Genomic DNA, 13,417 nt, shown 5'->3' on the forward strand with positions numbered 1-13,417 from the left:
TGATTTCCATGTTGGTGGACTGGTGGAGCGAGTGGTCAGCGCGTCGGCCTCACAACTCTGGGGTCCTGGGTTCAAATCCAGGTCGGTCCACTTGTGTGGAGTTTGCATGTTCTCCCCAGGCCTGCGTGGGTTTCCTCCAGGTACTCCGGTTTCCTCCCACATTCCAAAAACATGCATGGTAGGCTGATTGGACACTTTAAATTGCCCCTAGGTGTCCAAATCAGGGTGTCCCCCGCCTCTGGCCTGGAGTCAGCCGGGATAGGCTCCAGCACCCCCCGCGAACCTAATGAGGATGAAGTGGTTCAGAAAATGAGATGAGAAGAGATGAGAATGTCCATGTTACTATACATCTTAGTGGTCCGAACTCGTTAAGTTTTTTTGTTTTTGTTCCTCGAGCGCACTCTTCAGATCAGCTTGACAAACGTCAGTCACTACTATATTTACCATTTTGCGACTACAGCTATTCACCTGTAAAATCTCGCCATGATTTGATTATTATTTTTTGTGGATCTGGGCTACAGCGAGCTTTCTCTTGCTTGTGTTTTGGTGGACGTTGGGAGAGAAACTAGCTCTGACGACGGCCGCTTTGTGTCACTTGGTGACGCAAGTGACGCGAAAGGACTCCACTCGTGAGCGAAGCCGTCGTAATGGTCAAAGCTCGAGCCAATTCTTCCCTCCACATGAATTCGTTGACGCTGCTGACCCCCAACCCCATATATTTCTTCGACCAGGTGGGCTTTCCTCTCTGGCAACAGTCAAGTTGCTCGGGGTTTTTCATGATCATTTGTCCTCTTTTGCTAGCCTGCACCACCACGAAGTAAAAAGGGCAAAGTTGTGAATGTGGTTAAACCCAAAGAGGAGAGGAAGGAAAAAAGGTATGTCAAGATATGTGTATGTTGGAATAATGATTCAAACCTTTTATTAGGCCTGCGCAATTTTAGACGTGCTATTTTTTTTTTTTTTGGCATCGGAAGTTCAGTCATTCGTTTTCCGAATCGCCTATCAAGGGTCGTGGGGGGTGCTGGAGCCTATCCCAGCTTACTATGGCCACCAGGCGGCGGGCACCCTGAATTGCTGGTCAGCCAATTGCAGGGAAAACCCACGCAAGCCCGGGGAGAATATGCAAACTCTACACAGGAGGACTGACTTGGGATTGAATATATATATATATATATATATATATATATATATATATATATATATATATATATATATATATATATATATATATATATATAGTTAGACATTATAGTATTTTATTATGTTTTTTTTAATTATAACCTCATTTATAATTGAACAAAATGGTCAATCTAAGGTAATGATATATAATATACACATTGATTACAGCCCCAGGTAAAACTGCAGTTTATTGTTTATTTTTTTTACATGGAATTCAAGTCATTTCATGTCATTGATGGCAATAGATGTCCAATTCATTTAAACTGGAAAGACTGGCTATGAATCCTCATCTTTCACTACCATTGATGGCTCTAGATGTCCAAACAATTTTGATTGGGAGGAGCGTGTTTTCGAGTACAGTTAAAATTAATTAGATGTCCAGTGCCGTCAATGGCAAATTAAATGTGTCATGTAAGGGTTTAAAAAAATCCTAATTTATGCATAATAAAATTAAACTAGTCAAGAAGTGAGCAATTTTAGATATTAGCTGCAGCTTTTAATCAAGAGCCGTTTAATGATCAATTAATGATAGCTAATCATGATCAACTTCTTTGATAATCAGTTAGCAATTGAAATAACTTAAGTTATAAATATAATTGCCCAAATCCTTTGAAGTACAACCTCAAATTTAAATGCTCTCAACTTTCTCGATTGTTATCATCCAAGAAAAGTAATAATCCGCCTGCAGTATTTGTTGACTAAACAAGTGACCTAATCAAGAACTCAAAATTAAAACATTCTTTTATAAAATATCAATTCAATATCAAAATAATCAATTTTAAATCTCTTATTTCATAACCTAATTGAATGAAAGCTGGTGGCATTGAAACCCTTCACCAGAAGAAAAGTATTTTACAAATTATGAAGCTATTTTCGTACGTTTTGTTTTTGTGTTATTTCACAGGTCGGAAAATGGCAAACTGGTAAAGCTTGTAAAAAAGGCCAAAACCGACGAACTCCCAGACATATTGACAGGCGTAAAGGAAGAAAAATGCGAAGATGACTCAGCAGAAGATGAGAATGAAGACCCGTTGGCTAGCCATAAGCGGGCAGCCCCTCGCCTGCTGAATGAGTTGGGTCGCTTACTGTACCGCACCAGGGGCGCCGCTTTGCAGGCGGCCGACATCTTCAACTACTCGGCGGACACAGCGCTCAAGTTGTCTGCTAAAGATGCTGCACGATTCAATGCGGCAAGGAGGAGAAAGGCACAGAAGAAAACCACTAAAACCATTCAAGACGAAACTGGTAAGGCCTGCCACACACTTGGAAGGACCATTGTCCAATCAGCCTACCATGCATGTTTTTGGAATGTGGGAGGAAACCGGAGTCCCCGGAGAAAACCCACAGAGACTCCCACTGTGAGGCCGACGCGCTAACCACTCAGCCGCCAGGCCGCACGCCATATTATTATCATTATTATTATTATATATATAGGGTGGCCCGGTAGTGTGAGTGGTTAGCGTGTCGGCCTCAGAGCTCTGGATTCAAATCCAGGTCATGTCCATCTGTGTGGAGTTTGCATGTTCTCCCTGGGCCTGCATGGGTTTCCTCCGGGCACTCTGGTTTCCTCCCTCATTCCAAAGACATGCATGGTAGGCTGATTGGATCCTCTAAATTTCCCCTAGGTATGGGTATGGGTGTGAGTGTGCATGGTTGTCCGTCTCCTTGTGCCCTGCGATTGGCTGGCCACCGATTCAGGGTGTCCCCGCCTCTGGGATAGTCAGCTGGGATAGGCTCCAGCACCCGCCATGACCCTAATGATAAAGCGGTTCAGAAAATTAAATATTATTATTATATATATTATTACCTTAGTCTTTGCAGGTCTGCTCTGACACTCGTGACAGGTGGGACAAAGATAACAGCACAACTGAGCAGGAAAATAAAAATGTCCTCCCAAAAGATAAAATATGTCAATACAGTGGTACCTTGAGATACGAGCTTAATTTGTTCCGGGGCTGAGCTCGTATGTCGATCTTCTCGTAACTCGAACGAACGTTTCCCATTGAAATGAACTAAAAACAAATTAATTCGTTCCAACCCTCTGAAAAAACACCAAAAACAAAATATTGGATTGGAAAAAATGTTTTATTTCTTCTAATTCACCATCTATTAACAAAGTAACACATAACTTGTGGTTTAATATTACTAAAATGTGTTTAATAGTACTAAAATTATATGGATTTCGAAGGGGGAGAGAAAGAGAGACGGACAGAGAGGGGGGGTGCTTTTTGCACGGCAACATGCTCGTTTCATAACATAAAACAAATTTAAATGAACTTAGATTACGATGCAGACACTCAAAAATAAATTTAATCTAACCTTATACTAAACTTAATTCTAATTTTGTATTAAAGTTTGATACCTTTCTTCTCCCGCGTTGGCTCTATTTGCCCCGCCTCCAACCTGACTTTCACTATCAATGGGCTGTTTGCTTTTGTATTCCCTTCACAATATTCCGAAAATGATGCACACAAATGTCCTCATAATAGGATAACGCACGACCACTTGCCAACAAGTAATATATACTCCTCGTATTAGCGATCGCTCCACCATTCGCGCTGAGTGACGGGAAAAAAAACACTGAAAAAAATGCAACACTCCGCCCAGTGCTTTTAGATATCTGTTATACACGAAAGAGATGCGGCAAAAAAGACAGTGCGCTAAAATCATAAACAGCCTCTCATGTCCTGGCTTTCTCGTATCTCGAAATTTGTCTTGTATCTAGAGATAATTATTTGCTCGAAATTTTACTCGTATCTCGAAATGCTCGTATGTCGGTGTGCTCGTATGTCGAGGTACCACTGTATATAAAATTTGGAACTAAATGTTTACTTTCATCATTGTTAATCTGAAAGACTGCATCATTGACATTGTGTAATGCAAACCTTAACTTGTCTTTGGTTTGTTTAGATGCTGCAGATGATCCCAATGAGGTGTCTGGTAAGTCCTTACTGCCGATGAATAGGTTTTAATACGTTAACACGTTTTGTCACATTCATATGAGATGTGGATAGTTCAACAACCAGACTATTTAGTATTGTGAAATACTTACCATACTGTTATCGTATGCAGGGAATGTGAGTATTTCAACACCCTGAAATGAAAAATGTGGAACACCCACACTTCTTCAATAAAACATTTCATTACAAACTTGCTCATGCAATATCGCAGTTGAAACATCTACATTTTATCTGTTTCCAAATTTACTTGAGGTAAAAAAGTATTAAGAAAAAAATCTTATAGTTAATTTGTCTATGTTGCTTTTCTGTTGAATCCTATTTCTTCCATGAAGCTCTCAGCCCCACAGATGAGAACATGATAAGCAATCAAGATCCAGGTGAGTGGCCAGTAGTCGCTGAAGCACTGCCAAAAGACATAAAATTATTAGGCCTTGTTTCATGACTACCATTTTCATATTTTCAGAATGGCTTGCTATGCCAGTTCAAGCCTTGGAGGAAGACACGCCTCCTCCTCGGAGTGTGTGCCAGTGGGTGTTAGAGAGACTCAAGGCCAGCAAAACTCCAAAGTGAGCTATGCCAATATCCCGTCTTCAGAATATACAGTTGTATGTTTACTTATAAAATTAATGTGTTGCAGAAGTAGTTTCATAACTTGGGATTTTTTTGTAAGTAGTTGAGGCATATTTTACATTGAATCAATATAATTTGTTCTAAACCTTTTAAAAATGATAAAAGTATACCAACCTTGTTTGAAATATGTATACAAAAAACGGAAAAACAAGATGATTTTTATTAAGCCATTAAAATGACTGAGAAAGACAGACATGTTCCAATGATGTGGAATTGCGAGTGGCAGCTTAGTAAACATACTTGAACATCGACAAAGAAGTCGCCAGCTCTGTCAGGTTTTTACTCATTTATTTTTCGAACTGAAAGGTCAAAACGCGGCTACTGTCTATTGTAGCTGACGCCAATAACAACACTGGACCAAACAAAAAAAACCGAAAGCATTACGTCAATTTTTTCTGCACATGTCGCTCTTTCTCGTCATCAATCATAAACATCATGCTTCCATCTGTCAGCTTAAAACCACGAGTGATGGATCAAGTGCCAAGCACTCCCATCCTCCGCCACTACGTCGATCCAAAGGCGGGGATAAAGTCCAAGAGTGTGTTATGCGAGCCTTTAACCTTCAACGATGAAGGGACTCTTCAGCGGATGCCTCCGCTCAAGAAATTACATTGCAGGATCAGCAACGGAACCTCCTTCGTATAGTATCCTTTACAATGGCTATTTTCAAGGTAGCTCAGCGGCTCTGATGGTGGTCATCTGTTGCACCTTGATGCCGTGCCCTCAGCTACCCGTCAGGCAACATGGCTGTATGTCACAGCCCCTCGGGTCTTCCGACAGGAGGCTTCTACACCAACGTGTTCACCGACAGCCACACTCCTGGCATCCTGGCCACTGTCACCATGTTTGGCGATGGTTCTGCTTCGCACCCTGTCAGGTGGCTTAAGCACTCTTATTTTGGCAACGTGGCTGCTTTATACAATATGTTAAAATAATTCTCCTTCAGCTCTGCGGTGACAGCCTTGTGGGACCAGCATGGTGGATTAATGTGCGACTGGGAAGGCAAGCTCAAAAAGGAGTGGAGCTGGAAACCTGGCGAAGAACCGCCTGAAAAGATTCTCATCAAGGTGAACCATGAATGTTAAAATTATTGTATTAGGGTCTATTTGGTCACATTGCATTCCAATTCCAAATGATTGCATCTTACAAACTCCATAAGGCAAGTCCCTCTGATACCGCTGCTCATAACGTACTAAACAAAATGTACTAGTTGTTTTTTGCATGTTCACTAATGTAATTTACATGTATGAAAATACTGTGAGCATTGTATTTTATTCAGTTATGAATAATGGTTTCATTTAAATGAATATTGCTCTATTTCCACTTCATATCCAAGTGCTTCCAAACTGAATTGAATCATAATCGAACCATTGTCCTTAAAGATATGTTTTTTTATTGAAACGTATGCTTAAAGTATCAATGTCGTGAATCAACTTCATACCAAAGAAGGTCAATCCCATTGATTTTATTCAGAACCAGTTATGAATTCACATCAAGCCTCAAGTATTTATTTTACCTACTGTATGCTACATAAAGTCATAACTTCTGTGTGTGTTGCAGCTGTCTAAGGGCATCTCACTACGGCTTCTTAGTGGCACGTCGGCTCTTCTGTGTTTCAAGTCTGATGATAACAAAGTTCAAATCCCACTCTCAGCAGTCCCATACTCAGCGAAGGAAGTGGTAAGACTGATAACATTGATGATAAAGCTTAAGTACATTGGGGTCCTGGGTTCAAATCCAGGTCATGTCCATCTGTGTGGAGTTTGCATGTTCTCCCCAGGCCTGCGTGGGTTTCCTCCGGGTACTCCGGTTTCCTCCCACATTCCAAAAACATGCATGGTAGGCTGATTGAACACTCTAAATTGCCCCTAGGTATGGGTGTGAGTGTGCATGGTTGTCCGTCTCCTTGTGCCCTGCCACCGATTCAGGATGTTGTCCCCCGCCTCTGGCCCGCAGACAGCTGGGATAGGCTCCAGCACCCCCCTTAACCCTAATGAGGATAAAGCGGTTCAGAAAAGATGAGATGGACTATAATGCAGTACCAGATTGTCTTATTTAATATATACCAGAGCCCACATTTTACATGTGATGATTGTCAATAATAAGGTTTAATTTAATGGATGCTACCAATCAGGATTAAAATCAATTTAGATGTGCCACCCTGCCATATTCCCCTAAAGGATCCTGACCAGATTGTCCCAGAAACAGAGGGAACAGTGTTTGCACGCTGGAGGAAAGGATGTCTGGTGGTGGGCGAAATGACCAACCTACGGCTGAAAGTGCGAGATCTCATGGACGCTTGGCTGAAATATTACCGCACTGCCACTGGTAGCTATTGCTTCATACTGCTTTTTTATCTACAGTAAACACCGGAGATATATTCATGACCTTAATAGATTAAAAATCATCTTTTTCCCCACTTCCGCACGTGACCTTAATTAAATACATAAACTCAAGAAACACTTTACAAAGTATCCTTCAAGATGTTTTGATTATGCTTCATGAAAAAAGAAGGTGATCCTCAACACTTGGAGGAAATTAACAATAGACTAAAGAGGACAACTTTCTTAGAGTTCCTATTTTTTTCTTAATTGTTTCAATCTGTTTATTTTGCAGACCCTGCTAAGTTTACAATTAAACATTGCAAAACTGAAAGAGTGTTGCTAATGTAACGAACGCTAAAGTGCAAAACCCAAAAAGTGTACTAGTGTAATGTAAAAGTTAAAAAAACATAGACAGCGCAACAGGGATTTGCGGACCACGGGGTGTTTATCTTATAAATTTGCAAGTGCAACAAAAATGTACACACAGCAATAAGAAAAGCATTTAAATATATTTGAATGTTCATTCAAACACTTAATTGTACATCCAAGCATTATTATTTCAGGCTTCAAAAGCATGCAGGCTTAAAACTAAAATATAATGTGAGACAATAAAGATGGGCTAATGGAAAATAGCCTAGCTCTTGCAAAAATTCTGAACCTTCAAACAATTGCCCACATAAAATGCGTGTAAATGTATTCAAACATAGCACACAACAATACTATTTTCTCTCTTCAGGGACAAAAAAAACGGAAAAAAAATGTGTGCCTTGGGGTACTCGGACGTTTCGTCAAAAGACGTTTGGTCCCCGGACGTTTGGTCGACCGGACGTTTGGTCGACCGGACGTTTGGTAGAACGGACGTTTGGTCGCCGGGTTGTTACTGTTGAAACCAGCTCTCAAAATTATAATCATGAGGGAGAAAGAGAGAGTGTGTTTAATATCTAAATATCTAAAATCAAAATATCAATAGTGAACTCTCTGTCATAATTTGACAGCGAGCGAACCCGGCGACCAAACGTCCGTTCTACCAAACGTCCGTTCTACCAAACGTCCGTTCTACCAAACGTCCGTTCTACCAAACGTCCGTTCTACCAAACGTCCGTTCTACCAAACGTCCGGTCGACCAAACGTCCGGTCGACCAAACGTCCGGGGACCGAAGGTCCGGGGGCCAAACGTCTTTCAATGAAACGTCCGGTCACGGTGCCTTGGCACTCAACTCGAAATCCTGACCTGCCTAAAGTGTCCACTGTCGAAATTGAAGAAACGAAAAAGATCCATTAAATGAACGTTCACTGTATTGCCTGTATTGGATATCATTACATTGTGCATTTGTACATGATATGTCAGCATCCAGCTCACACTTCTCTAATCTATAATCGCTCATGGTAAAGTGTTATCCATGTGTGTGCTCACATGCAGGTATCAAGCGAGGTGAGAAGAAGAAGTCCATGTCTATGAAGGGCAAACACAAAAAACGGGCTAAAAAGTCTGAATCAGAACGGGCTAGCACCAAGCTGGGTAAGACCAAAGAGAAAGGACAGGAGAAACAAGAGCCACCAGCGAAGAAATCAAATCGGGAAGCTCCAACCAAGCAGAGGTAGTAACATGCCAATGTTAGTGGCAAAAATACACTTAAAATCAAACGTACGCAAATACTGTAAACAAATACATCTAACTTTGTTTAGTTGTCACTGAAGAAGATGAACGCATTCTGAATGTTTCAGGGGACCTGCAAAGAATAACAAGGAGCACAGTATGATACAAATCGGACCTCTACGCATCCATGGGAACATCAAACAGGAGTAAGATTTAGCCAATATTCACTCACCATTTTATATTGCCTTTGGCCATAACTCATTAATTGATCAACTATGAATTGTTTCTCAAATTATTCAACAAAGATTTTAAAAATGGATTCATCATTTACGGACCTATTTTTATTTAGAAATGGTCTAAATCCAAGAATAAATATTCTCGCATTTCTGTATCACTTCCTTTAAAATAGACAGTTTACCTTTTGCTCTATAGCAAAATAAGACATTTACAAACATCTGCTTTTACTTTGGAAAACGACAATCAACATTTTTGGTGAGTCTACACAAATGACTGAACAAACTAGAAACCAAATTGTGACTCATTCATGGAAGAAATAATTGTCATTTACAACTGTTGTACGTATGTCATAAAAATAAACTTGAATACTAAAACAGTAACTCAGTGCCAAATATTGGTGAACGATTATGTAATTGTTGCTAATCTGGTTTAAAGGGTTATTAAGTAATACCAAAAACAATATAAAATACATGTTATATAATAAACAGTATGCTAAATATGTTTTCGTCCTATTTCTGAATCAATAACTCCCTGAACAAAAAAGTGACACCCAATTTCCAAAACAAACAGATTAATTTAATACATATATATGGTTACAAAGTGAGTACGAATTGAAAGAATGACCACCAACACAACCTCATAAGTTGATTGACTGTTTTCTGTCGACTTTCTGACCCTCTCGCTAGGTTAGTGATCCTTCCAGACCATCCCAACTCACGTCTGATCAGTCTTCCTCGTTGCCCCGTGCAGTCGCAAATGGTCCCCTCGGTGCCTCTCACTGTGTGCCCCCTGCTGCTCCGGGCAACCCTGCTCAAGCAGCTGAAAGAGAATGCGCCCAAGAGATGCTGCTGCAGCACAGCGCTGATGCCCGTTCTGCTAGACATAGAGTACGACGCCTTCATCACAGGTCAGCCGCAGTACAGCCAACAGATTCTGGTTGTGGTGGTCACCCTACCTGTCAAACCGGGCGTCACCCTGGAGCAGGATGCCATCCAGCAACTCTATCGCAGGAGCAACAGGAAGAGAACCATGCCCTGTACTCAGGTGATAAAAGGGGTGAAAGAACTCCAGGGGTTTGTCCTGTAAAAATGCCCCCCAAAATGTGCTGAGCACATCTAGTCAACTTCAAAAAGCTATCACCTAATGAGGCAAATGCTTAACATGCACAATAATGGGTTTGTCGTTCTAATGTTTTCAAGGGTGAAAAGCGAATAAATAGTATAATACCTTATTTTTCGCTGTTTTTGGATGCTAGGCGACAATTAGCTTTTATATGTGCTTAGTAAGGATTTTCTATTGTCCCACTGGAGTTGTTGGAAGTTGATGGAAAATAAAACACATCTACAAAACTCCAGAAATTGGCACTTTTCAACTAGGCATGAAAACACGAGTAGAAATAGTGAGGACGAGACAAAATACATTATTCAATCTAAAAAACGTATAGTAGTTTCTTGAAAAGACTAATAAAATACAAATCCCTTAACAGACACTATTATGTTGATTTCTTCAGTATGGAGACCAGTATAAAGAGTTTACATTTCCACCAATGTACATTAACTTCTCTGTTTTTTTTTTTACATTGGACAACTTGTTTGCACTTTCAGTGTCAGATGGACTCATTTCGCCTGGTGAGGTATGAAGTGTCCACCGGGTCGTTGGGCTGCCCCGTTAACAACATCCTGTTGCAGCATCGGCACAATGTTGCAGCTGGCATGATCCTGGTTAGTACCAAATATGGCCAGATGCCTCAACATTAACCTTTAGTTTGACATCTGAGGAACATTTTGTCATCTGATTGGTTGTTTATCCTCATTTACTAAAACTAAATTTTCCTTGACATCATTGTCTGTGCAATTTGGAGCCACTTTACCATGCAATATTTCACGTGGGGCAGAGCTAAAACATGGCACAATTGTCACTATCACAAAAGCTAATACAGTGGTACCCAGACATACGATCTTAATCCGTTCCGGGACTGAGATCGTATGTCGAGCTTTTCGTAACTCGAGCGAACGTTTCCCATTGAAATGAACTAAAAATAAATTAATTTGTTCCAACCCTCTGAAAAAACACCAAAAACAGGATATTAGATTGGAAAAAATGTTTTATTTGTTCTAATTCGCCATATATTGACAAAGTAATAAATAACGAGTGGTTTAATAGTAATAAAATGTGTTTAATAGAAGTAAAATTAGACGCATTTCGCGGAGGGTAGAGACAGCGACATACACGGAGGCAGGGGGTGGGGGGTGTTCGGGGGGACTTTATCCACGGCATCTCACTCGAACAAACAAATTTAAATTAACTTGGATAAATATATACAGACACTCAACGTTTAATGTAACTTCACACAAGACTGAATTCTAATTTTGTTTTAATCTTTTTTACTTTTGTTCTACGGGTTGACCCCACTCCGACGTTCAGCCGGAGTCTTCAAAACGAATGCATCAAGAGTTGTTTGTTTTTGGCTCCCCTTCAAAATATTTCGAAAATGACGCGCACAAATGTCATCACAATACAATAACGCGCGACCACTTGCCAGCTTGTCCGGGTGCCTCTTTTCTACAAAATCCGAAAACTCTTGCCACTTCGCGAGCATGTCTTTGATATCCTTTGTAGCCAGGGGCCCTGCCTCTTCTACCGCCTCCTCGCTACTGAGTTCCGACAACAAATGTTCACTTTCCTGGAGCTCCATTAAATCCTGTGTCATGAGTTCTTCGTGGTCCTTGGCGATTAGGTCATTCACATCTGCCTCGTTAACCTCCAGCCCAAAGGAATTTCCAAGCGACATGATATCCATTACAACGAGTTCATCATGTGCAGTCCAGTGCTCGTAGATATATTTTATACACGAAAGAGACGCAAAAAAGACAGTGCCATGGCCACCTGGCTTGGTCGCATCTCGAAATGTTGATTGTATCTAGGGCGAATTATTCGATTGAAATTTTCATCGTATCTCGAGCATGTCGTAGGTAGAGCTGATCGTAGCTCGAGGTACCACTGTAAAGCCGTTTCCACCAGTGTTGTGTAATACACCATATTTTGGTATTGATCAAATACAAAGCAAACTTGGGCCAATGTTGTCAATACCAATGTTTTTTTTGTTTTGTTTTTTTGTATGTAGGTTGTCACGTTCAGCTGCTTAGACACAAAAATAGAGCGTGTCTTTAAGGACACAGAATAACAATACTTTTCAAAGAAATGGGTGGAATGTATTTTTTTCTTTTTATTTCATCTGATCCGTGCGTTCTGCTTCATGCATTATGTCAACATTTTTAATGGAATATACATATAAAGAGAAATAGACTTAGTAGCTGAACTGTGATAATTTTCATATTTTAATATGATTACAATCAATTTAAAGTTATTTAGAAGCATGAAGCATGGAAATACATTCAAGTTATGTTAGGGTGTGATGTTGAACTTTTTTTTCTTAACGTGGCAGCATTACATTTCTCTACTTACATTATCTAATGAAATCCTATCAATCTGTTAGATGTACATCCGAGGGCGGCTGATGTTTTTGGGCTATGTGTCCAATGGTCGCACATTCTCGGTGTTGGACCTTCAAAAGCAAATCTTGAGAACAAGGGAAGACTACAGGGTGGGGGTGAGCCTCCCTCCCGATTACAAATTCAGGTAGGACTGCACCAATTTTGCAATTTGAAGATGAATATCCTGATGTAATCCTTACTTTGCAGCGAGAGTGCAAGGGTCAGCGCGAGTTCCTCCGACGTCTCAGACGCAAATAACGTGGAAGGATCAGCACACAGGTTAAATAATGACATCACATTGACTCACATACCAGAGAAAGACTATGCCACCGAAACATGAGACTAAACCAAAGGTGCAAATATCTCATTTTTAAGCTATTTTTGGTGTGAATTTTATTTCCCACGATAGTTACATTTATTTTACAAAAAAAAGCTAACAAAATATAAACACCCAGATGGGAACAAAATAGGAACAGAAATGTAGTATGAGAAATATTTTTGAACTTCTTTGTGGAATAACCATACAATATATTATTTTGCTACTATATGTCATCCAATCAAATACTTTTGTTCTAATCATGTGTAGTATCACAGTGACGTAGATTTTTTAAAAGTTTTTAAGTTTTTATTCTTATTGTGTATGTTTTCCCACAGGCGTTTAGGCTCTGTAATAAAACAATCTGCATGCAACAGAAACAGATACTCATAACAAGGAAAACTTCATTGCAGCATTTAGAATTGTTTATTGTTGTTTCTATTGTTTTTTCATATTCCTATTTTTAATGTTTTTTATGGGGAAATTAACAGAATAAAAATGATTGCATATTACAACTACTTTGTTTTGCTCTGCGTTTGACAACAACACACGTGAACCTTCACAAGAGGCCATGAAAACATGAATACAAAATGAGATGACTCAGTGAGTTGTAGGAGGCCTCAACACAAACCCAGAAATCAAAGTTGACTACTTCTTTCCTATCGTCATTGAATGAAATG

The 13,417-nt window shown here is 40.1% G+C and overlaps 1 protein-coding gene across 2 annotated transcripts; it reads left to right on the forward strand.

Moving 5' to 3' along the window:
- The first annotated feature begins 585 nt into the window (after positions 1-585).
- LOC144071501 (uncharacterized protein C3orf20-like) lies at positions 586-13,212 on the forward strand. 2 transcript variants are annotated; one of them, XM_077596689.1, is made up of 18 exons: positions 586-731; positions 802-875; positions 2,084-2,424; positions 4,090-4,119; positions 4,472-4,516; positions 4,603-4,705; positions 5,222-5,413; positions 5,497-5,646; positions 5,716-5,836; positions 6,330-6,449; positions 6,950-7,097; positions 8,514-8,691; positions 8,819-8,896; positions 9,614-9,971; positions 10,532-10,648; positions 12,424-12,566; positions 12,629-12,774; positions 13,076-13,212. In XM_077596689.1, exons 1-17 carry the CDS (start codon positions 648-650, stop codon positions 12,759-12,761), a joined length of 2,415 nt encoding a protein of 804 aa, XP_077452815.1. In that variant the 5' UTR covers positions 586-647; the 3' UTR covers positions 12,762-12,774; positions 13,076-13,212. The 2 variants fall into 2 exon arrangements, with proteins under 2 accessions (XP_077452815.1, XP_077452814.1); XM_077596688.1 differs by lacking the exon at positions 13,076-13,212 and having other exon boundaries at positions 12,629-12,838.
- Positions 13,213-13,417: the final 205 nt, after the last annotated feature.

The sequence above is a fragment of the Stigmatopora argus genome, chromosome 3, assembly GCF_051989625.1.
Source record: "Stigmatopora argus isolate UIUO_Sarg chromosome 3, RoL_Sarg_1.0, whole genome shotgun sequence".
Lineage (NCBI taxonomy): Eukaryota > Metazoa > Chordata > Actinopteri > Syngnathiformes > Syngnathidae > Stigmatopora > Stigmatopora argus.

Excerpts from the sequence above, each read along its gene's own strand:
- LOC144071501 (XM_077596689.1), top strand. The coding sequence starts at position 648 with ATGGTCAAAGCTCGAGCCAATTCTTCCCTCCACATGAATTCGTTGACG. Across the intron at positions 876-2,083 it reads GAGGAGAGGAAGGAAAAAAG|GTCGGAAAATGGCAAACTGG; the intron begins GTATGTCAAGAT and ends GTTATTTCACAG. Across the intron at positions 4,120-4,471 it reads TGATCCCAATGAGGTGTCTG|CTCTCAGCCCCACAGATGAG; the intron begins GTAAGTCCTTAC and ends TCTTCCATGAAG.